The 27,500-nt window shown below is 32.3% G+C and overlaps 1 protein-coding gene across 1 annotated transcript in view; it reads right to left on the reverse strand.

Annotated features, from left to right (window-relative positions):
- LOC145259190 (uncharacterized) overlaps nt 1-27,500 on the reverse strand; it is a 987,395-nt gene that overhangs the window by 52,942 nt on the left and 906,953 nt on the right. The window contains exon 9 of the mRNA XM_080116967.1: nt 20,518-20,827. Coding sequence (XP_079973093.1) covers nt 20,518-20,827 — 310 coding nt within the window. The remainder of the gene's footprint in view (nt 1-20,517; nt 20,828-27,500) is intronic.

Below are 27,500 nucleotides of genomic sequence, written 5' to 3' on the forward strand. Positions count from 1 at the left end.
AAGAAAACAACAAAGTATATTATGTATTTTTAACTGGCCTTTCCGATGCAGCAATTAGATTTTAGAAAAAATAAATAACAAAGGAACAACAAACATAATTGCAAAAAACCCTTGTTCAAAATTATTGGCACGATTTATTTAATAATCAATTGTATAGCCTTTGGCCTTGATTACCTTCCTCAGTCGCTTTTCATAGTTTACAACCAAGTTGTTGCACTCTTCAGTAGTAATTTTAGCCCACTCTTCCTGACAATAATCCTCCAATTGAATAAGATTCTTAGGCTTCCTTTGCATTACCCTCAATTTTAATGTTCTCCATAAATTTTCGATTGGATTAAGGTCTGGGCTTTGTGATGGCCACTCCAAAACATTAATATGATTGTCCTCAAGCCATTTCTTAGTCAGTTTAGCCGAATGCTTTGGGTCATTATCTTGCATGAACCACCAACGACGACCAAGTGAGAGCTCTTTAGCAGAGTCTTTCAGGTTTTCATCCAATATTTTAACATAATCTTCCTTTTTTATGCTACCTGTGACCTTAACAAGTCGCCCTGGTCCAGACGCAGCAAAGGATCCCCAAAACATCAAACTGCCTCCACCGTGCTTCACTGTGGGTATGGTGTTCTTAGGCAGGAAAGCTTCGCCAGATTTTCTGTAAATATAAGACACTTTATTATGGCCAAATAACTCTATTTTCGTTTCGTCAGTCCATAGAACACGTTTCCAGAATGCAACATCTTTATCAATATGACGTTTTGCAAAGGCTAGCCTTGCTTTCAGGGTCATAGGCTTCAATAAGGGAGTCTTTCTCGGACGACATGCTTTTAAACCAGCTCTCTTCAAAACTCTACCAACTGTATGTCGAGATACATTCACTCCAGAGGTGATCTGTTCATCAACAATCTCCCCAACAGAGATCCTTGGGTTTTGTTTTACTTGTCGAACAATTTTCCGTTCATCTCTTGGGGAAAGAATCCTTTTTCTCCCTCTACCCTCTAAACTCATAACGTGGCCTTGCGATTTGAACTTGTTTATTATGGCTCTAACAGTGGATTTGGGAAGGTTTAGCTTCTTTGAAATCTTATCATAGCCCTCCCCATTGGTATGGCATGCTACAACAAGCTTCCTGACGTCTTCGCTGTGTTTCTTAGTTTTAACCATGGCGATTGAAAATTATAATTTAGTCACTTATAATAGTTTAAATAAATCGCTATCTAAAAATTATCTGAAAAAAATTATTCACTGAATTAGCGTTAAACAAGCATAATATGGCTATAAAAAAGTTCAGAAAGCACGTAAACCGGAAATTGATTGATATTATACTGATACTAAAAGAAAAACAAAGCCGTGCCAATAATTTTGAACAAGGGTTTTTTGCAATTATGTTTGTTGTTCCTTTGTTATTTATTTTTTCTAAAATCCGATTGCTGCATCGGAAAGGCCAGTTAAAAATACATAACATACTTTGTTATTTTCTTTAATTTAATCCCTTTTTTTAGAATTTATTAGACAAAATTTAACTTTTATTTTACCGTGCCAATAAATATGATCATCACTGTGTATATATATATATATATATATATATATATATATATATATATATATATTGTTTTTTATATTAATATTATTTACAGTTTCGTTTGGATAGTAAACAAAAAAACAACTATTATATAAAAGATTTTGGATGCTAAATTACTGTTAATAGTACTTAAAAGTGATGAAAAAATATGTCGTATGTTCTACGACCTAAGTTCCAACCTGCATTAGGCTTATCAATAATAAAAATGCCACTCTAAACATGAATTTTAAATACCTGGCCTTTGGGTCAACATCAAAGTGTAGTATCTGTTCTTCAGATAATACAATTCAATTCCTTGTTCTCTGTTAGTGGAGGAGAAATCCTTCACGACTGAGATAATTTTTATTTTTTTTGTTTCTTTTCTCCACATTAAAAAGAACGACGTTGGTGTCTAACTCTGTCCGTTGGGGGGCATTGTAAATAGGAATATCGATGTATTTAGTGCTTGCGCACTCTCAAATTACCCATACTGCGTAGGTTGGGGCAGCTGTCAAGGCATCTACCTTAGTGTGCGTATGCCTGTCGATAATGGAAGAATAGTTTCACTCTATACGCCTATCGTTCAAGTCATGTTGGCCAAGTCGAAAACGTTATTTGGTACGATGGGGCCGAGCGAAATTACGAGTAATTCCGCCGCGGCAAAAGATGATTTATCGACGCGGCTTTGAATAATTCATTGTTATTCCCGGATATAATATTTCATATGCAAACTTAGAGGAATTATATCGTTTTTTTTACGTACTTTCGTGATAATTTACTTTTTTTTGTTGTTTTTTCTTTATTGAGGAAGATGTAGTCATTCAAAATATGTCGATTCATTTTTGAATGAATACTAATCCATTATCTTTTTTCAAGTGGCGTTTGCATAGTTATCAAAACATATCAATTATCGTATCTCCCGTCTGATCAATATTTCCGTTGATATTATCAGTATTTTGTTGGTGTCACGAATTAACAATTTCAGTCAATACTTTCTCACTTGGGATAATGTAGTTTAATATATATTCTTTCGTCTTGAAACCATTGTCCAAGGCTGTATTTTTCTTCCCAGCCGAATGTATTTGACTAGTATATATACCGCTCGATTATATACTACACTGAGTTTCAGAGGGCGATGAAATACGCGAAACTGTGAAATCATGACGAGAGAACCGATAATATACAACGGCTACAGCAGAATTGTATGCTGTAAGTAATATTTTGCTGAAATAGGCGATCTGGCATGGGAATATTTTGATTTGACAGCAAAATTCACAGTCAATACCATTTCTGAACTGGTCTTTTCACAGTTGACTGCGGTATATTGCTGCTATTTTGCAGTTTGAAAAGATCCATACTCCCAAGCTTTCCAGTGTCTATTAAGGAAGTGGTTTGTTTAGTTCTAATTTCCTTAGAAGCCTCTACAGGGGAATGTCGACAGGGTTGGTTAACTCATGCACTTTTTTAAAGGACAGATTACACCACTGTTTTTACTCTTTTGTCATCTTAAAGACGTTGCCTACATGCTTAGTATAGTACATTGAATCGAACGTTAAATGTTATTAAATGTACAATTTCAGATGCAGGAAATGTAATACGAATCTATATTATACGTTGGCGAGAATATATTAGTAATAAAATAATAGTTTACGTTTGAGAACGAGAAAAGTAATCAGTATTTTAAATCGGTTAGTTTCTAACTATATTTCTATCTTTGAACAAATCACGTAACTATATTAATTCACTAACACAAATAAATTTCGATATTTGATCACGTAAGGAATATTTGTTTTATTATCACGATTATTAAAAAATATAATCATGACTTAATGTTATTGTCGTAATTTTCATTCTATGTAATCTCCGATCGTTTATAAATAAGTTATATTGAAATCACGTTTGAATCTCAATCTCAAAAAGCTATATAAATTTTCGAAGTGAAAACTTCATTTACACAACGTCGCTTGCTATTGTTTTTTTTTTCTTAATTCCATGAAATATGACCGATATAAGAAATGTAAAATATTTTATATCAATAATAATTTTAGTCGGTATTTAATTTAAACACAACAAAATTGACAGACATAATTTAGGAAGAACGTTATTCAATTCGGTATGTTATGAGAGGGTGTATTGGTTGTATGCATGCTTATATGGATCCCGTGTCATCTGCAAGTACGACATAATTATTTCATTGATAAATTCCGAATTTAGTCTTAAATAGCATTATTTATTATGGGGTGCAGAGAAAGAAAAATTGGTTAATATTTGTTCAAGTATTTGAAATTTTATCCAACTGTGGAAGAGTAAAAAGTTGGCTTTGGGTTTATTTTCGCCTCGTAACTCTTGCTTCTATTAATTTTGTAGTTATTTCACGAGAAATATTTTTTTAAATGGGGAAAGATTGGTATTTTCTGGAACTGAATCTACCAACTCTCCTATTGAAAGTTTGCTTTTTTTGACCTTGGAATTGTATTTGCTTTTGTATTTAATCTATTCTTGCTCCTTGCGCTAAGTAGCCTATGCCTTGTCTAGAGCGATTTAAAACTCATTCCTGCCGCAATGAAGTGTATATAATTTGAGAATCTTATGATTGAAAAAACAGTCTTTAAGATATTTAGTGTACATGCACGAATATACACAAATCCGGATGATATTTCACTTAAAAAAAAATTTAGTGGAGTTTTTAAATCCATCCACGCTGTACAAGTAGTTATTTGTGTTCTAGTCATAAAAACTAATTAAATGCGTGTTCCATCTTTGAACACTTTGGACAGCACAAAACGTACACGCGCACACACACGTGTGCATATGGAAGACGCCCGACATACGGCATCGTGTATAGAAAGCTCCTTTCCCGTTGACGTAAATGTTTATATTGTCTTTATTTTTCTTTCAGATTTCATTTTATTTTCATCTTCGTTGTGATTTGTTTTGAACTCTATGTTTCTAGTACTTTTAGAATGGCCGCTTACGTTTTTGCTACGCCATTGCAAAAACTGTCAGCCTGTTCTTATTTGTATTCCACCATATGTCGGAAGCATTCTATGATTTTTGATATGTTTTATTCATTTTTATATTTATGCTGTCTTAGACTTTTAAAAAGTTGCTTTCAGTAGTTGGTTTTCTTTGCTATTCTGAAAGTTACATTTTGAAACTAACAGCTCTTATACATATTCCCTGTTATATGATGAGAGAGAAGTTGCATATGCATATATATATATATATATATATATATGTATATGTATATATATATATGTATATATAATCCAAACTTAAGAATATGCAAAGTTAAAAACATTGAAATCAACGAGGTTTAGATTTAATGCTAAATTAATACTAAATAATATATAGACAAATTCTACTTTTACTTACATTCAAATAAATACCTGTTTGAATATAAATAAATCTCTCTCTCATTATATTCATATACACCCTCCAGACACATTATATATATATATATATATATATATATATAGAGAGAGAGAGAGAGAGAGAGAGAGGGAGGGAGGTAGAGAGAAACAGAGAGTGAGAAGGAGGGTGAGGTGTGAGATACACGGTGGAGGAGGCAGATATGTCGATATTTTCATGCTTCTCAACATCTGATATCGAAATTTTACACAGGAATTCAAGCAATTGTGCATAATATAAGACCCGTCCATCTAAGCATCTAATGATGATAAATCTATTTCATACAAATGTAACATGTGTGGAACAAGATAAAATTGTATTGCAGACGCATTCCATAAAAATAAAAAATCATATTTAAGGAGGACTGAATGGGAGAGTATCTTCTGAGTATACATTCACGTTTCGAAAATATTATTTTCATATTTAGTTTGGCCGAAAAATCACAAAGCTGTTACAAACGTAACTGTTACAGATCAGAGAAATGATATTTTTAAATTAACCTTTACTCCTCAATGATTAGCTTATTTCAAACTTTACCGTTAAAGAGATAGTGAGAAACAAAGGGGGGTTGAGAGACGCTGTTTTACGGCCATTGACCAACAGACCGACGAAATTCTTACTTAAAATCATAGCTATAGCGTAACGATGTAGTGCTGCTTTAAATTAAATGGTAGAATTCCGAAGAAAACGATTTTTATTCAATATTACCCATGGGCGACTAAAGAAAGTTATATTTAAAACGTAGTCGTGACAGACCAAAGAACACGCTGCATTACAATCTTAACATTGACCGTCTGAAAAAAAATGATTTAAATTTTTACTAAGGCAAACCAAATAAAACGCTTTTTTTACTCTTAACTATGGCCGAATAAAGAAATTGATATTTAAAACTAACAGAACAATGTTATCTCTAATTTTATTTTAACATTACAAAGAGGCTAATTCAAGTTGTACAGCGACAGGCAATACAACAATGAATGTTACGGAGTTAGATAATATTATTCGGAAGTTACCTCCAAAAGGGCAAGAAAAGTGCTTTAGTGTGACAAACAAAGGACATCGCTATTACCAACTAATGAAAATGCTATTTAATACTAAACAATGAGAAACCAAAAAAAAACGTTATTTAAAACTGATGAAAGTGCGTTACAATCTAAAGAAAATGCAATTTTTAACATACCCGACAGAAAAAAAATTAAAAAACGAAAAAAGAAATGCGTTTTCGTGTAAAATGGCATACTTATTCAGCAACGAATAGACAGATAACATCGATTCGATTCAACATCTTTTTGTACGGAAGGCAGAATTCATACAACTTATCTATAAACAATGGTATATTAAATTGTAAAAAAAAAATACTGATTAAATGCAAGTGAGCGCCAGAATAAACATTTATATGCGAATGAACTTTTGCAATTTCTAGGAAAGGCAACAGCAAAGATCTGACAAAATAACATATTAAAAGAAGCATTTATATGGTTTTGCAAAAGAAATTTTAACGCTTTGGTGTTAACAACTTTTTTTTTTAATAATGCCAGTGCACTTTTATCACATGCAATCAGCACTTTGCTCACCCTTTATTTATGCCTTAAAGTAAATGGCATGGTCAAGGCTTTCTTCCCCAGAACTGCTCGTCTGTGGAACGCAATACCACGAAACTGCTTCCCAGATAACTACAACGTAGTCGTTCAAATTCTTTTAAAACCGTCTTCTATGACACTCGTCTCCGTTTATCTATATGTAGCCGCCGGGTTTGACCTTCGAGGTCAAGATCAAAATGTATTATCTGTTCATTAAATGCTGCACTTCAATTTGGTATTCTGTTAATTGAGTAGAAATACTTCGACATTGAAACAATGTTTGTTTTTGTTTCTTTTCTCCAAGTTAAAAAAACGGCCTTGGTGTCTAACTCTGCCCCGTGTGGAGGCATTGTAAATAGGAACTCTATACTAAGATAAAACTATTCCATGTCACAAATATATCATTTAAGAACTGTTACCCTTTCTAATATTTTTATGATTATGAAATTATTGTATTCTTAAATTCTCTTAGTAGAAAGTCTTCTGTGGTTCAACTTTATTTTGTTCCCATTGTTTTTGATGAATATTGCTTTATTCTATATTAAAAGTCGACCTTGTTGGGGGAATACGAGATAGGAGCATTATTTTGTAAAAAAAAAAATCCTCGTTCATTTTTCTATAGGCGAAAGAGACGAAACTACTTAAATGCACTATTATGCAAACAAAATACATTGAAAGAAAATCCATTAAAAAAAAAATAAATAGAGTGGTCGTGCTTACTAATACGTCCTCTGTATATTTCATGTAAAACAAATGACCATGTGTGTTCCAAAATTTAGAATGTGTGGTTCATAAATTTTAGAGTTTAAAACTTAGCAAATTATAGAAGCTATAGAGGAAGAGTCAATTTGTGAATTAATTTATTGATGAAGAGAACACATGAATAAATATAGACATTCAAAACGCTAGTAAAAATCTCAGACATTTATATATCTTTTAAATGTATTTCATGGAAATCGCTCCAGACAAAGCACAAAACCACTTGGTATAAATAGTCAGCATAGTGTTATGCAGATATATCCCAACCCAGAAAACAGCAATTTTCCTTTCTTTGCTGGAAATATGTAATATAAGGAGAAAAGATTACGATGACCGGGGCGAAAGTTATGCATAAACATTTTCATTTTCTTCGCCCTTAAAATAGAACACTATCTCTATTTATTCATAAAGCGAAGGTAAATGCGAATAAACTAGCGAAGAACAAAAAATCAAGTGACTTGCAACAAGGGAGGAAAGGGGTGCCCACATGAGTTCTCTATGCGAAAAAAAAAATCTCACGCTAGAAGCACCGGGTCAATGTTCGAATTGCGCGAGAAATTTCTTAACTTGACACTCGTGGTGCATGCGACGTTGGTTAACATTTGTATTAATTTTGCATTGCAGAACGATCTACTTTCGAGGCTAAATGTTGGAAATAGCGTAGAAATAATTCCAGCAGATTGTTGGGCTAATACTTCGTGAATTTTTTAAGCAATATTCATTTCGGCTCCGTTGCATGGAAGAGAAAAGAGCATCCCCCACTAAGTCACGAAGTCTATTTTGTACTCTGTCAAGGCAGGATAGGCTGGTTTTAGCAGCTCCTGCCCAGATATGGCAGCAGTATTCCATCCTTGGACGTACTTGGCTTTTATATAGATAGAGAATTGCATCAGTAGTGAGATATCTTCTGGAGCGGTAGAAGGATCCCACCATCTTTCCAGCGATCTTGCCAACATACTTAATGTACGTGTTCCATTTCAGATCAGGAGTGAAGGTCAAGCCCGGGGCTGTTCCTAGACGAGAGTCATCCAGTTCAATTGATGCCAGATGGAAATCAGAACGTTGATGATGTAAAGATAGGATCGAAACTGCAATCACACTGTTTATAACAATTCACGCTAACCACATCTGCTACAGCGGAAAAATCTGATAGTATTATAAATTTACTAAATATACTTCCACGCTTTAAACGTGCCAAGTCAGTTTACACAAGATACACTATTACTAAGATACTTACGTCAACCAAGTTCGGATTTATTTACATCGTGACAGAATAACAACTGTTTTAACCGGGTAACGACCTATAAAAATGGTCCAGAAAACATGTTATATTTTGAAATACCTTTTCTCGTTTCACGCCTGCCATCTAAGAGGATACACGGTTTGCAAAAGTGCGCAAAGAGTGACGGATAGACATAGTTTATTTTATAAATGAAATAATACACTAATTATTGAACAATATATTTATTTTCGGGACAATTACGCGAACATACTATTATATAAAAGTCATTTTGTATGTGTGCTTTAGAGTTCCGTAATCATAGTTTCTGAAACAGCTCAGCCTATTTTGCAAATTTCACAAAGATATATATTTATTTTCGGGACAATTATCGTTCTGGCCGTGTTTTTAGACATGCTGTGTATATCCAATAAGCATCGAAAATCGAAAAATAAAATCCGATGTAAAAATAGATTTCATAAATAAATATAATTTTTACAGGGTAATATTTTATGTTAAACCGGCCAACTGAGTAAATTCTCAGCAAATAATGGAGTATTCAATTCTCAGAAAAGTATTTATTTTTTTAAAAGAAAAACAAAAAACAAAAACAAAACAGAACTATTGTCATCTGCAAATGTAGCACAGTACTAGACTATTCAACTGCTGGACGAATGCCACCACCGGTCAAGACCTGGTTTCCCTCCCTATTTTATTTTATTCTATTCTTATTAATGTGTTCAATTAACAATAAAAGAAGAGAAACTATTAAATATTGCCGCAAATCATTAGTGAGTTTATATAGTTTAAAACAAAAATATAATAAGAAATGGCTTTTCCAAGGCATTCAAGGTCAAGCCAAAATATCAACTGACGTGATATTGTAAACAAACACAAAGGGGATTTCATGAACGACATTAACATTATTATTTTTTTTTAATATTTTCTTGCGAATTAGTCTACCGGGCAAAGGAGTTCTCGTAATATATGATATTCAATTGAGAATTGATGCTATAATAATTCATTTTCAATCTGCATTATCATTTTTAAGCCTGCTGTACGACCGGGCAACGCCGGCATCAAGATAGTGATGTATAAGAATAAAAATCGATTAAAGCATCTTTAATAAATTATTGGTAGTCTTAATAGGGTATTGTTTAAATGGTGTTTGTTTGATATCAACTGCAAACTGCATTTCCAATAAAAATTAAATAAGAGAATTTTAAGGGAGGTAAATCTTGTTGGCATCTCTGGAACTATCTGAGTGAACACCCGCTTCAAATCGTCGGCGATATAATGTTTGGTTTTTATCCGTTGTTTTTGTTTTCCTTTGTTTTATTGCATCTGCTTGTTTTATTTCGGCTTAAAGCATAATAACTGCTTCGATAGGAGGAAGAGAAAATAATAATAAAAAAGGGTGGCAAAGAAAAGGAAAGTTTTAATCGTTGGCCTGCGGAGAAATCGACAGCTATAATTATTTCGGAGACTGTAATTATTTTCACCTTCAACTGTTTTAATCGGAGCGAAAATGCGATTTTTGTTTCTCTGGCATTTTTAAAGAGAAGACACATTCGTCTTACAGTACACAGTGGAAGTAATAGAAGGAGAAGAAGAAAAATAAGAGGAAAAAGAAGGAAATGGAAGAAAAAGGAAGAAGAAAGAGAAAGATAACGTGAATGACAATAAACAGAAAAAAGAAATAAAAGAAGAAACATTTACAGAACTGGAGAATGAGAAATATGAATAAATAAAGTAAAAGAAGAAAAACAACAAAAAATATTTAAAACAAATAAAGTTAGATAAAAAAAAAATGAGAAGCAACTGAAGAATGAGAAATAGGAATGGATAAAGGTAAGTAAAGAAAAAAAAATAACTGCGGGATTAAAATCAAAAAAAAAAAAAAATCCGAAGAAGAATCTGAAGAAGAAACATTATAATAATAAGAAAAGATAGATGATACACAAATGACGAGGGAAAAGAAGGGAAATACTGAGGAAACCATAATGAATGAGATAAGTAAATAATAGAGAACATATCGCATAAGGGTGGAAAACATGAGATTCATTGCATGAATACAAACACTTCTTTAAAGAAAAGAAAAAACAATAACAAAGCAAATGAATAGGTTGGACGACAAAGACAAAATAACAAAAATAATTAATTAAGATTAAAGGACAGCGTGAAATAAAGAGGAACCAAAAGGAAAAAAAGATACAAAGTAAGATGCATCTGATCGAAATAATTGAAAACAAAACGACAACGATAAATAATTACGTTAAAAGTAGAATCCAATGAAAACGATGAGCAAGTAGAATAAAAGAATAAAAATTACTACGAAATAATATAATAATAAAGGAAGACGATCGTCCGAAAAAGAAAAGGAAAAAGAATGAAAAAATATCGGACAATAAGAAGCCGCAAGTGAATAAGCTAGAACAACAACAAAAATTTAAAAACTAAAGAGTACAAAGAATAACAGGTAAACTTTCAGCAAGAATAATAAAAAAAAAACATGGCTGCGAAGTAAAAGCGGAACTATATGCAGTAAGAAAGAAAATAAAAACAAAATGAAAACGAAAAGGAAAAGAGGAATGTGCAAGAGGTGTTTTCAGGGTTGGGGGAGTGTCCGACATCCGTAACAAAGTTTGATTATTGGTTCCAGTACAGCTTTTGGCACGAAGGGAGACTGAGATGTTAAAAAAAATTCAAAACAGTAAAATAAAACCGGATAAAATATTGGAAAATGAATGAAGTGATATTCAACGACATGGCCGGCAAATGTTGGTTTCTGTCAGTTTTCAAGGTGGGGATTAATTTTATTTAGAAACACAGAATGAGAAATGTGTTGAAAAAAACAATAAACAAAAGAAAATATAAGAGATAGTTATTGACAAATACAACAGGAGTGGAAGAGAGAAACGGAAAGCGAAATTGAAAGAGAATTATTGAAGGGTGAATTAGAATATTGCATATAGCACTTAGTAGAGCATATACCACCGCCAACAAACCATCGTGTTAGTATTGGTTCTTTAATTTAAAAAATAAACGAATTAGAAATGGAAGATATTGAGACTTTACTCTTTATTTAGTAATAGAGTTATTATATGAGATATTGAGGAGTAAAGTAGAACCACACTGACATGCATAACTGCGGTAAATATCGACTAAGAAAAACTAGTTTTCGAAATGAGAATGACAGCGAAAAAGAATCCTGTATTTTCAAGGTAAATGTTTGACTGATATCCAATATCTGATCTACCTAGCTTGACAAAAATCCTCTCAATAAACCTTTTTACAACAACTAGAGTATAATGTAAATTTAATTTCTATATTTGTATCTCAAACTAAATGATGTTCTCCATGAATATATTTTCTTTTCATAAATGTTTCATATATGAAACACATTAGAATTGAGTAGCTTGCCGTAAGACCAGAACATGAGCGCCCTAATGATCACTGTAAACAAATACATTTAAAGGTCTCATTAAAAATACTCATTTACGTAACATGCAAATTTTAGTGTAACTTAGACCTACGGCGTTACTATTTGGTATTGTGTCTAACAAAGAAGGTAGGTAATTGAGAGGCTCGATTGCTGTTCAAATTACAATTAAATTTCTGCATGCAAGTCCAGTTAATGAAGCAGATAACAGATACGAAATACCCATGTCTACTAAACTCAGTTAAAAGCATCTCTTAGAGTATGAGTTTTTCCGCAATTTAGAGACTGCAACAGTAAAACTTTGATTTTATTCTGGTCAGGATTGTCAGGAGTGTGTGCTTGGAGAGAACGCATTTGCTGTAATTTTTCCCAGAGCATACTTCATTACGGTACATGTAATTGAGCACAGCGATGCAATATTGCAAAGATGAAACAGAGTTTATTGGTCTGCGGATGGTGAGGGACCTCATTATATAATCGTGTTAGTTTCACGTATACTCCTGAATCTTTGAGGCTATATTGTTCTGTGCTGCATTAACCAGGTGAGTCTTCATAGGTGTTTGTGAGTCCTCTACTAGTCGTTTGACTTTGGGACAGTGTGCTCTCCCAATTGAAGCAGGGCTTTCTATTAGCATCCACAATTTATCGAAGACAACGACTTCATGTTCAATGAATGATTTTGTAGATGCTCCAAAAATAGCAATTTGTCCAGAAGCGATACTACACGGAATCAAATACATGGCAGAGAACTCACACCCTTACACTTTGAGAAAGTAGAACAAATTTGTGACTCATGATGTGAATCTTCGATTACTTGTTTTATCTAGGATTTTCTCCCATGCTGTTGCAGAGCAATTGCTTTTAATTTACCTGCTGAATCGCGGTCAATAATGTACAAAATTATCTAATACGGAATACTCTTACTTCGAAATTCAACGAGCTTGCTTACCCTTTTTCACATGTAGGACAGCATACCTTTACGATAGAATAAGGCTCCCATACATTTCTTTACATGTATCAACTAACAGAGAGGTTTACATAAATCTTCATAACACAATAGACAGTAATCTGAGCTTCATCGTTTTCAATTTTTAATTTTCTAGAACTTATGTATTTTCTCATATTTTAACAGCATTGAGAAGCCCCGTATTATTATTTTTATATTCAATCATTAAAGCATCCTTAAATCCATTTTGCTATAGGAAAGCTATGCACACACACACACACACCACACACACACACACACACACACACACACACACACACATATATATATATATATATATATATATATATATATATATATATATATATATATATATATAATGCAGTAAAGTGTAGAGTGTGGCCAATATTTAACTTATTCATTCCCACTTCGGGTCAAACTGTCAATGCAACCCGCTGATTCCGTCTGAATAGAAATCATTGGAAATCTAAATAAATTGTTTCATGCCGGTCAGCGATATTCGCGGGCGTCCGCTTTAATGCTAGCGCATGCTCAATGAAGGCCAATTAGATGTAAGCAGGCTAATGGAAATGTCCGTACATTTTCGCCTATGATAAACACTCTGGCTCCTGTCCAGCCGTGTGAAATACGGTTTAGGCTGGAGCCGGGTTAGGAAGTTATTACCTAAACTAGTTGCATATGTTTATCGAATGACATATACGAAGAATATTGTGGGAAAGTATAATGATGAAAAAGACGTATGTGCTCTGTTAGCCTGCTCCGTGTCGGTCTGTTTTTCGTCGGGCGATTAAATGAAAATCCGTTATTTCACCCTCAAGTAAACTATAATTGAAATTTCAATCTCAAGTTATTTCGACCTCAAGGAAACTATGGTAGAAACATCGCACGTGGAAATTTTATATTTTTCTGTTTTGTATTATACGTCAAGATTTTCAAATGACTAATCTAGATAATGAATGACAATTATAAATAAAATCATTATGTACAGTGCGTATGTGCATTAGATCAAAACACATGCATGGTGAGTAGGATAATGTATATGTGTCAGGAAATTTTTTCGGTTTGTTTTGTTTTATGGCGTATTGACGCTTGTCAGGTACATTAGTAACCTTTGCAGTAATTTCGGAGAGGTTATTTATGTTCTATGTTTCATAGCTTCACAGATTAATTAGGTGTTTGATGTTAGTTTGTTTATTACTGCGTGTCATATGTTTTGAGATTATTTAATAGCAAACCCCGTATTTTTTAGAAGGAAAGCTGTATACATTTATGACAGATAAATCAGTTCGGTGTATTCAATGCTTAACCCTGAATTTCTTGAAAATATTTTTACGCGTTAAGTTCATTATATCATTGACGATTAATTCATGAAGTTTTATTTGTTTTTGTTTTTCTTGTATACGACGTTTTTTTTTTAGGTTTTCATTTGAATTTTGTTAAAGGGGAACGAATTAAAAAAATGACATTAATGTTGGGTGCATTTTAATTGATGAATGCCAATTTTCACACAAGCTAATCTGGTAGCACCCGGCTAAAAATTGAACAATGAAAAATGGTGATATACACTTCTGTATGGATGTGGAAGAAACACGGCAGATATACTATTGCTGAAATTCAACTAGTGTACGATTTTAAAAGGATATACTGGCCTGACAGTAAATAACTGATGCTAAATATTTTCTCACTTTTCATTGATATGTACCATGAATAATTATTTCAAATCTCAAGGGTGGCGGAGATGTGCCGTGGAAAATATTTTATGTAAGAAAGGTTTGTTTTTTTTCGATTAATTCTGTGAATTATATGAGGTCGGCACATAATCATATCCGATTTAAAATGCATGGTAGGAGAATGAATAACAAGGAACTTACTGAGTAATATGTAGAAACGTTCTATCTATTTGATCATTTTAGAAGTACGCATTCTATAATAGAAATTGCTGAATGTTTTGTTAAAAAAAAACAATGCTTAGTATATAATAAAAAGGGAATGTTTAGATGTTTCATTTTTCTTAAAATAAAACCATTAAAATGCGTTTGTCAACATTTTGTTTCAATTGTAAATCTGTAATACATTGCTCTATTGTGTAGAGCATTTCACAAATTCGTAGATCGAGCTCGGGTTTTTTTTTTTCAATTATCCAATATCTCAAATATTCGATGCTATTAATCTAATATTTCAAGTTGTTTTTTAATTGATTCGTGACAACATTGAATCTCCAATCAGCAAATACAGAACAAACAGATATATCATAAATAATTGTATTAAAACAAGTTTTTGCAATTTTGTGTTACTCAGGTGCATGTTTTATACCTCAGGAACAGTCTGAGCGAAATTTATAATGGATACTTCGAACTCAAAAATTCATAAGAAATTTCGAACTAATGTTTCAAAATATCATTCAAGAGGATACATTGTTCTTGTGCTGTAAGCCATGGCTGGTTTAAAACGTTATCTTATCTACTTTTTAGTTGTTTATGCCTATATAAATGAATATCTTACCAAAAGAAGACTTACATTAAAAAACTGATTGCAATACAACACTTGTTTTTACAGTTATGTCCTGAGTCTCTGTGGATGATGGAATAAGAGGAATCTACTTACATTGAACAAATAAAGGGATTCATTAATACCTACGTGGATAACAAGACTAAGATATCAATATTAAATATTACAACTGGTCAGTCGTCTTCTCATATACTATAAACGTACATGAATGAAGTTTAAACATTAAATCATGGAGGATATAAAAAAAAAATTATGAGGTTAGCCAGAAATTACAAGGCTTGGTGTCTCCTATTATATAAATTAGATATGAGTGTATGTTGTTATGTTCGTATGCAATGTTGTCCCATAACCGCTCTGTGCTTAAATCTTAACGCAAATTTGATGAACAAATGTTATCATAAAACCGGAGCCTATCCTTCTCTATATCATAAGGCTTCTCTCCAGCTGAGTATAGCATGGTTATTTTAGCAAATGCAAACAAGTTATTGCTAATAAGCCATTTTTGATAATAAAACTGATCCTTATTCTCACATTCAATGCCAATCAATATGAAGTATTCTAACAGATGTTCAATTACTTATAAACTGTAATACTTGAATGTTCTTCTGCGATCATAAGCGATATTCCATTTGTATAAAAACACCATACTTCATGTGTAAGCAACTAAATCATTTCAAAATTTAGGCATAAGTGTTTGCATATCTGGGTTATACTTACTTTTTGTTTATTTTTATACTAAATAAATAAAACGACACAGAAGGCATTGCATTGTAATTCTAAAAATCAATAACTTTGCAATGCTATTAAATATCTATTAATATGACAAACACTACAAATTTGCCTGAGTATTTTAATGTTATTTTAAATCATAATATTAACATAAACTCTTATTTCCGAATTTAAATAGTCGGATGAAAATTTATATAGAGAGACGGATTAAGCCATAATTTAGTTTTGCTGAAATAAATTCAATATTACCTTAAATCTTGCACATTACAAAACACAATAATAATGTAGGAAATTCGATAAACACTTAAACAAGTACCTAGACCTAAAGTCTAATGCTATTATATATAGATTTCATTTTCGGTATTTAACATAGAATTAGAGATATTGTTTTATACATTAAATTAGATTTATAGTCTCGTATTCTTTTAGTATAATTATATAAACCATCAGCAAGCGGATAACTGTTTTATATGCGTACGTAATCTAAATGATGATCATGGGAATTTTCATATCAGTATATCGGAAAAAAGAACACGGATTTAAAGTGAATATCCGATAATAATTAAGATGAGTACAGAAGACGGATGTAGGTAGTATTTGCGCCTGTTTTTCTCACTGCATTCTGTAACCTCCGTTCGTGTCTTACGGCTTTTCATCTAAAGAGTTGACACGACTGCAATCGGTGATATTGTCAACGCTGCTAACAGAATCATCGCCATCACGTAAGGGTCGAAATTCAAGAGCGGAAAAGACGACGAACAAACGTTGAAAAGTCGTTATCTGTAGAAACCTGATCGCGCGCCGAATAACGGGATTCCGCAGAGGTCGACAGATTGGAATTGGATTGCGCATGAGTTGTGCGCAGCGACGACTTGAGTGATAAGCCCGTCATGTGTCCACCTTTCAAGGCGCTGAGTATCGCCCAAAACCTTACGACACCCAACAACTCTGAACACCATTGTCCGAAATCGAAAACCGCCGAGTAATCTTATTGCAAAATCATTTATTACCTTTTCAATTCTGTAGGCACACACACACACATATATATATATATATATATATATATATATATATATATATATATATATATATATATATATATATATATATATATATAACGACTTGTTCATTTAATCACATAAATTAATATACGAAAATATAATTATATAAGTAACCTTTAAGTATTTACTTCAACAATGCTCAATACATAGGTAGAGCTAGGAAGTTGTAAAATATATTTTATAACTTACTACTATATATATATATATATATATATATATATATATATATATATATACATGAAGTAAAACTTCTTTAATTTGAACTTCCTCTAAAGTTTGATTTCCTCTTATTTGGACTTCTTCTAAACCTGGACTTTCTTTAAACTTGAAGTGTCTCGTCATTGAAATTTTATTAGCATATTTGATGCGGAGTTGCAGTAAAACTGTTTGAGCAGAAATAATAATATTGGTACTAAGTAATTTATGTAGATTAGCTATTGATAATTAATTTACACTAACTGCAACTTTTTCCGGATTGCTGTATTTAAACTAGTGTAAAACAACCCATCTCCATGGCTTGCAACTCTTAAATCAGAGAATACATTTGTTCTAGAAAAAAAATCTTGAAACTAAATGGTTACCGACCAAAACCGCTGTTCTTAAAACACTAAATTCAAATGATGTGGAAATGTGAGTGCATCAAGATGAGGAAACTACTGATCAATATCCTGAAGACCGTTATGGTGATGAAAATAGCGAGAGTTCCCATTCTCTTGACCTTAATGTAAATAACCACTCTGATGAAGCAATATCATGGGATGATGCAGAAAAGTCTATGGAGATGGTTATAAAATTCCTAGAAAAAATCCTTACTTTAATGACAACTGTTTTGCAAGCAATGTCACTCCGAAGAGATATAATCATAAAGAAGCTACAGAAGCAAGAAATTTTACATGTTCCTGATCGCTTTTTTTTACATAGGCGTCACCAATTATCAAGACCGATCAGCCACTCAAGGATAAGGGTTAAAGAGTGAAGAGTAGTCAAAAGGACAACATAGTAATCAATAATAATAGAAGTTCGGTAAATTTGTTAACTTAGATTGAAGCTCAATCGGACACTTTCCATGAAAATAACGATAAAGCAGAGACAAACACGCAACATCTCTTCGGTGAGATAAAGGTTGCAGCGAAGAGAAAAGGACATCTCCCACAAGGCCACGAAGTCTATTTTGAACCCTATCAAAGCAGGACATGTCTTTACTAGCAGCTCCTGCCCATATGTGGAAACAGTATTCCATCCTTAGACGTATATAGCTTTTATATTGATAGAGAATTGCATCAGCAGTGAGATATCTACTGGATCGATAGAAGGATCCGACCATTTTTCCAGCGGCCTTGGCAACAGATTTGATGTACGTATTCCATTTAAGATCAGGAGTAAAGGTCAAGCACAGAAGCCTGTCAAAACTTGAGGCCTCCCAAGACGAGAGCCACTCATTTTAATTGATGCCAGATGGGGATCAGAACGTGGATGATGTAAAGATAGAAGCTTGGTTTTAGATGCATTAGAAGTAACCAGCCACTCCTTTCCCCATTGTACAACGTGATCAAGATCAGAGGAGAGAGAATCGGAGAGAACTTGGTCGTTTACTGTCTTAGATGTGCTACCATAGATGGTAGTGCCGTCAGCAAAAATGTCTACGAATGATGTAAGGATGTGATTTGGAAGATCATTAATGTAGATCAGGAAAGGAGTTGGGCCCAGGATGGATCCCTGAGGGACTCCAGTTTTTATACTGTTAACTTCTGATTTTTGCCCATCAACTACTGCTCTTATAAACCTATCAGAGAGAAATGATTTAATAATTGAGAAGACATTTCCAGCTATACCATAGCTGGAGATCTTGTGAAGTAAACCTTTATGCCATACCCTATCAAAGGCCTTATATATGTCAAGAGCAATTGCCCTAGAAACGTTGGCTCTGTCGAGAGATTCGCTAATCCTATGAGATATAACTGTGAGCACATCTGCTGTAGATCTAGCAGAACGGAAACCATATTGTCTGTCACTAAGAGGTTATTTTTGGTGAGATGGTTGATTACTTTTCTATTTAACACCGATTCCAGCAACTTACTCATGACGCACAGGAGACTTATTGGCCTGTACTGAGAGGGGGATGAACGATCACCTGAATTCTTTAATACAGGGCATACTGATGAGATTTTCTTACGGAATATAATGAGAGATCAATCGATGAAAACAGAAACTGCAAAGATACTTATTCAATGAATAAATAAAAAAAAACTACATTTTACATAAATAAATGATTACTGTAGATGATGACTCAAATAAGAGTAAATTTAATTTATTTTCAATGTTTTTGTTCCTGGTAATAATATTTAACAATTCTTACTTGAAATATATCGTAAACTCACTCATCTAAATATATACACGCAGTATCATATAGCAATGAATTTCATTTACTATTTATTAATTCTTAAAAAAATTAAGTAAACGTCAGCACATGTTTTTATCACCAAACTTGAATAGCATTCTCTAATTTGGACGAAGCGGATGTTAAAATTATAGGAGTTATACTATATATATATATATATATATATATATATATATATATATATATATATATATATATATATATATATGTGTGTGTGTGTGTGTGTGTGTGTGTGACTGTGTGTGTGTGTGTATCTTTTAGTTTACTGTGCGTCCGTGTATATGTTTATATGTGTGTAGTTGAATGTTTATATATGTACACACACATATACATATACACACACACACACACATATATATATATATATATATATATATATATATATATATATATATATAAGAGGATCCAGTTACTATGTGGTAATCAACACATAGTAACAACCTTCTAATTTAGCGCATTCTCCAAAAACACGTTCACTTTGGTGTTGGTAATTATTCTTGGAAGTGGCGGTGGGTTTATTTTTTACCAAAACCTTATTTGGAGTATATCGGGGTAAATTATGCCAAAAATACTATTGACAGATTCATACGAAACGTATGAATAGTTGAAATACATATATTATTTCATATCATCTGCTATAAAAACAGACTATATTAAAGATAGTAAATACGTGACTAAAATAAATTATGTTTACAACGAGTGCAACGGGATAACATCAGTGAAAAATATCTACCGATACATACCGTTTTTTAGATCATATCAGAAGTCTTGGAATTTTCACATGCAGTACTATGATGTATACAATTCATTTTAGTTAACCGATACAATAACAGGCAATATAATAAGGCATCATAAGAATTAGCTTGTTATCCTCTTTGTACTTACCAAGTGTCGTTTGTTGTATAGGCCAAGTATTCATTTGCTTGGTGTTGTCCGTTCTTAAAAGAGACGCATCTGGCGACTAACCGAATTTCGGGTGTCCGCACTTCGTATGGAAATGCAATAGGGCCATGGCTATTGTCCTTGGGCACCTTGTTCAAACCATGGATGTTGTCTTTTATGCGAAACACATTCATGTTGTCTTCTATTTCTACGATATATCGTCCAGTGAGATCTTTCCACTTGTGGACATTTGCAAAATATTCCGGGAACCGACACGGCGGCTGTTCACGATAGGCCTTGTTTTCTTCGGTATCTGGAAAGAAAAAGAAACGCATAATACCATATGTAATAAAATAGTTAAAGAAAAATGTCTTATCAGTATATTTTTGTGTACACAGTCATTCTGGAAACATGTCTACATACATGTTTCTGCACCGGAATTATTTCTCTAGCCCTCGCCAATGCGGTGTCACGGAGATAAATCTAAATAAATTATGTAAATATCTAAACAAAATGTGTTCATCAATAAAGAAGAATTAACTATAATTTTACTTTAAATTAATCCTTATAAAAAACCAGCTAAACTCCCTGCAAAGAGGTTTCAGTGTACGATAACCAATAATATAAGTCCATAAGGTAAGAACTGTTTATTAAATACCGCTCAAAAACTATCAATTTCCTGCCAAAAATGGCAGAATATTATTTACAAGCATGTAGCGAACTTCTCTAATGAATAAAAAAATCAAATCATACACAAGTCACTGTTTAAATCTGCTTTTATTTGGAACTAGCAGTTCAGACCAGCTTAGCCTGGGCCATATGTACTCTTCATAACTTAATTTATGTATATATATATATATATATATATATATATATATATATATATATATATATATACACATATATATATATACATATATATAATTATATATATATGTATATATACATATATATATACATACATATATATACATACATATATATACATATATACACATACACATATATATATATACATATATATACATGTATATATACATACATATATATGTATACATATATATATATATATTTACATACATATATATATACATATATATGAATATATATATATATGCATACATATATATATATATTCATATATATACATATATATACATACATATATATTCATATATATACATATATATACATATATATACATGCATATATATACATACATATCTACATACATACATATACATACATATATATATATACATACATATATATACATATATATACATGCATATATATACATATATATACATGCATATATATACATACATATCTACATACATACATATACATACATATATATATACATACATATATGCATACATATATACATACATATATATACATAAATATGTACATACATATATATACATACATATATATACATACATATATACATATATATACATACATATATACATATATATATATACATATATATATATATATACATATATATATATATATATATATATATATATATATATATATATATATATATATATATATTAATTTTTTTGGACGTCTGACCAGCTAAATTTTCGCCCAAAAACAAATTATGAAGCTTGCTCTATCTCTGAATTCACTTTATTTAAAATTTAAAATATTTAACGAACCATTGGCTTAATACTTTTTAGATACTGTAATGCTCAATTTTTTTTTTATCTTAGACCCCAAATTTGATCACTAATATTTATTGATTTGAAAGTGAATCAAATTAAAACGTTTGATGCATATCCAAGTAACCTACATATAAAATCGCAGGTGTTTAGACCCACAATTGACAGAGGAGATTGCTAGAGTTTTCAAATGTCAAATCATTGAACTTTGACCCCTTGACGACCAGATTTCTGGCCGAAAACCCTTTAAAAATATTTCCCAAATATCAATACCCTTTATACCAAATCTCAAGTCTGCACACTTACAAGGGACAGCGTAGTTTGGTAAGAAACATACACACACAGACACATGCACCGACAGACAAATTCACTTTTATAGATATATAGATAGATTTCATCCACGAAAATAAATCTGAATTTCAAAAATTCATCTTTCTAGTTATATAAATGTTTTGATTTCCAGTTTAGCGTCCATACTCCGCCTTATAACCAATTTGCGATCGACTTAGACCTCATATCTCATATAAATTAAGAGTATATTAAAGAAACTCTTTGTTCCAGTATTTATAAACCGTTAAAGCAAGCATTTTAAAAACGTGGCTACCATCATGTGTCCCCCGCCAGATCCCGGAAACAGGGATCGAAATGGTGGTAGGATGTTATGGTATTTTGTAGCGTGAATGATCAACGAAAATGTATTTTTGTGTAACTTGATAAAATTAAATATGTATCTATGAATTCACGGCACAGATGTATGTACTATCACAGAATAAAATGTGTAGACACAGAGAAAAATAGTTTTTTTTTTTTTATAAAGCTGCTTTATAGATAGATAATTTTAGATCCGAAAAGGATATAGCGATCTCTGTAAGAAATATTCAAGGATTGAGCCAATTACCGCAGCAGAGCAAAAAACAAATAAAGATAAAAGATAAAAGATAAAAGAAACAAACAACTTTAAACCTAGTCTGATCTAATGACAATTGTATTTCAACACAGAAGGGCCTTTTAAAATGGTAAAGCTATATATATATATATATATAAAAGTATGTATATATATATATATATATATATATATATATATATATATTAAGAGAAAGAGAGGGAGAGTGTGAAAGAGAGCAATGCGGTAAGAAAGTAAGCGTTTAGATACATCGGAATGTGTATTATATTATTAAGACAATGAAGATTACAGAAAGAGGGTCAAGGGGGGGTAAAACGTCTTTAGTTCATTATATTTCGAATCGAAATGCTTCTCGTCAGAAGAGGAGGAAGAAGCCAGCAGTATACAAAATAAAAGTAAATTAGACACACTTACTTTGAAAACGTTCAGATTAGATGTAGACAGGATGTTTAGCATTTTTAGATTAGTGTACGTGGCAATAGGATTATGGAAAATATTTTTTAAATATGAAAAGTTAATCTATATATATATACATATATATACATATATATATATATATATATATATATATATATATATATATATATATATATATATATATATATATACATGCGCGTGTATGCTTTTAAAGTTTCATATATTTTGGATGGTGGAAAAGCAATATGAACCTCAATGGAAGTGAAAGGTATCCGTTTAAGTGCTGGCCCGTTGTTACATTTTAAGTGCGCCAATTATAAACTTTCTTGCCCACTCTTACTTAAGATACAATTTCCCCTTTGTTAGACAAGGAGCACTATCCACAACAATTGTTATAATTGATCACAAAACCTTTTCGAACATATAAAGTGGAATATCGTGATACCATACTCGTTAGTTTTTGTCCCGCAATAAAGTGAAATAAGCCCTCTCAGTTTACGTACTAGATTTCAGTTAGATTATTTAAAGCCGGCAAAACAAGTTATCCACTTAGAGGTTTCAGAACCACTTTATCTCATCTTACATCTATCACCTCCTCTTCATCTAGATATTCATATATATCATTTTTAGGGTAATTTCTCACCGCAAAGATGCAACATTACACTGGGATTCATACAAATGTGTTGTATTCATAGACCATTCAGATTACGAAGGTCAAGTATTATTTAGTAAATAATATCCTTTAATACTTAAAGAGCGCTTATGTTGTGAACCAAGTAAACGAATAAACCCAGTAAAAATTATTTTAGTTATTAATAAAAGTTATCCACGAACTATACTGGACCCTTTCTGTTATTACTATTATGTGTTGGTCTTAAGATTGAAAATAGAAACAGACGCCCCCCATATATATATATATATATATATATATATATATATATATATATATATATATATATATATATATATATCTTTTACAAAAAACACCCGTCTTGCTGAATCCACTGTTAAAATCTTTCCCCACTCTTTATCTATGCCTAAATCAAAACGTAGATTCCATGAACAAAGCTTCTTTCTTCGAACTGAACGCCTGTGGATCTCTGTTCCGTCTGCCTGCTTCCCTCCTAACTACAACTTGGATGTCTTCAAGTCCAACGTAAACAAATTCCTGATGAACCGCCCCCTTGAGTAGACTCTTTAAATGTCCACACTAACGTACTGTACTTACAATAACCCTTATCCCTGAGTGGCTTCCGGACCTTGATAAGTGGTGACCATCTTGTAATATATATATATATATATATATATATATATATATATATATATATATGTATATATACACAATATGTTATCATACAGACATAATTGGTTACGTATGTGCACACATGTTGCAGTACAATCTCAATTTAGATAGACCCACATCATCAGACCAAGAAAAGCTCTTTTTTTCTCGGCATGATGAAGTGGGTCTAAATCGAGATGTCAGTTAAACATGCATGCACACATATAACAAATAATGTTTGTATAATAAACATACTGTATACCTGTTTTGTCCTCCATGTAGCACTCATTAATTATCACATGGTTTTCAGTGAATATACATCCACGAAACTAATCTACACACACATTAAAAATTGTTCCTTTGAACCGCGTTTGATTTACGAGTAGATGGAGATGGTTGCCATGTAGTTGAGGAGCTGGGTATTAAAAGTTCGAATCCAGTTGCTTTCGCATAAAAACTTTTCTTAGGATGTTTTCGTTTGGGTGTTCCTGTAACTGCCCGGTGCCTCTAAAGATAGAATTCCGACTAGGAAAATACTTGTGAAAAAAATGCCAACATTTCAATATTGTAAGTCTTACTATATGGTGTTGACAATTTTTTGGGGGGGTGAGACATAGTTATGCTTTGATCCATTAAATTTTTTTTAATTAGTTTTCTTACTGGTATAGTTGGAATAGTATTATTTTGGTCCTTGTAATTTTAAATCTATTTGGATCCATTGAAAGGGATAATAAACAAGATTTGTAGAATATTTATAAAACTATATTTATATTCAATTTTCACCCCAAACAAGGCACATTGCCACTTTGAAGTAGGGGGCTACTATCGGGGACATAAGTTGCAGGGGTATTATGAAAGGACATGTGTAGCAAGATGTCTGTTCATAGTACAATTTAACTTCTGCATGTCAATACAGCTGGAAAAGCAGACAACAGGAAGGGATATCCAGATTCTAGCAGTTTTGGGGAAGAAACTATTAGAGTAGAAGGCTTTCTTACACTTGGGGTTCTCGACAGTGAAGGGTAGGGAGTTAGCTGTTTGTCGGGTTTGTCGGGGGTATTCACGTCGAGTGTGTACAAGTGTTGTAATTCGTCAGAGAATTCACCATTAAAGTAATGATCACTAAATCAGTAAATAATATTTTAATATATAACTAATACATGTCACATTAAGAGGCTTTTACGGATGCAATAGCTTTCATTGAAAATTATTTGAATTATATTTGCTTAGTTAATTTTTTATTACTGATTACTGTTGGCGCATCTAGACTGAGTCATCACACACACATTATCTGGGAAAGCCTTAAGTGTCAAATTTACTATTTGATCCAGCCTCGTTCTCATCCTCTCTGTTGCATCGCTTTAATATTTGCAAGTACTTCAACGATATTCAAACCTGCTTACCTTATAACAACTCACCGTAAGTACTTGCAAATAGCCACACATGTAAAAATATCTCAAGTATCGTACTCTTCGTGATGCTCTTTTTTCTGGTAATTTTTATCACCTAAGACACATCATGATCAGTTCCTGCAACAACAACTGATGCTGGTATTCCTGTGACTTTTGGGATTTGAGTCCAAAGTGTGGAAACTAGTGTCAGAATATAGCATTTTTCTTTCATATATACTTGGGCCGTTGCAGTTCCCTTGCATTTTTGTAATATTTTTCGATATTTCTAGTGTTCATGCGGCTTCATTTAATTTCAATTTGTCTGTATCTGGTAAATTCCACTTGGTTGTGTGGGTTGGCTTCTGCAGTCTAGGATTTTTATTTAATATGTCAGCTGTTTTCATCAGTCTTATGTCAATTCTTTCTTTGATTATTATTTCTCCTAGTATTTTTTCACGATTGTCAGGACTGTTCCCAGTGCTTCTACTATTACCGTGTTTTTATGGTCCATATTCTCTTCCTTTCTCTGGCAGCTCCATGTGTTTGCTTCGTTTTGTAGAGATCACACAAAAGATTTCCACATCAAGATCTTCTCACGTAGATTCGCTAGTCTAACGAAGTTTACCTTTACCAATGTTTCTTAACTGTTCATGTATACCTAAATATAAGTGAAATGCGAACAAATGCCTTGCTGTAAAACCCCTTACTTAAATTGTCGCCGTATAATCTGTCTACCAATTAACAGCGTCTATTTACTTTTCAGTAGCAATGTGCGATATTTGGCGAGAATGAAAGAAACAAAAGTTTAATAAATGGTGTCGTTTGTATATAGACGGTTTACATCTTAATGGTAGGTATAATCTGAAGACGCAATAACAAACGAAGGTGTGGATATTAAATGCTTCTGAAGTAACGGAAACAGCTTTCACTTGATGTTTGCCTACAAACTTTTCTTTTAATATTTCTAGATTGGTGCTGGTATTTCATATTAATTAAGTATAATTATTTGGCGCCGCGTCTTAATTAAGGAGCGTGTTTTTGAAGCCATTATGCCGCACTGCTGTAGGGATATTACTTTAAAATGGCGATTTGAGGTTGTTATTATACAATGGCAACAATCATTAATTTAGAAATTTACGTCCTTCCACACACACGCATTAGTATATACAAAAGCAGAATAAATTTAATTGATGTATGAAGTAATCTTTGGAAAAAATAATCCAAACGTATTCTTCGTAATTATCATGGTACAACTACCTCATTTGAGGGATAATAAATCAAGACCAAGCTTCACTTCCTCCGTAAGATATAGTATA

This window comes from Euprymna scolopes, chromosome 34 (assembly GCF_053919585.1).
Source record: "Euprymna scolopes isolate OS-2025 chromosome 34, ASM5391958v1, whole genome shotgun sequence".
NCBI classification, from domain to species: domain Eukaryota; kingdom Metazoa; phylum Mollusca; class Cephalopoda; order Sepiida; family Sepiolidae; genus Euprymna; species Euprymna scolopes.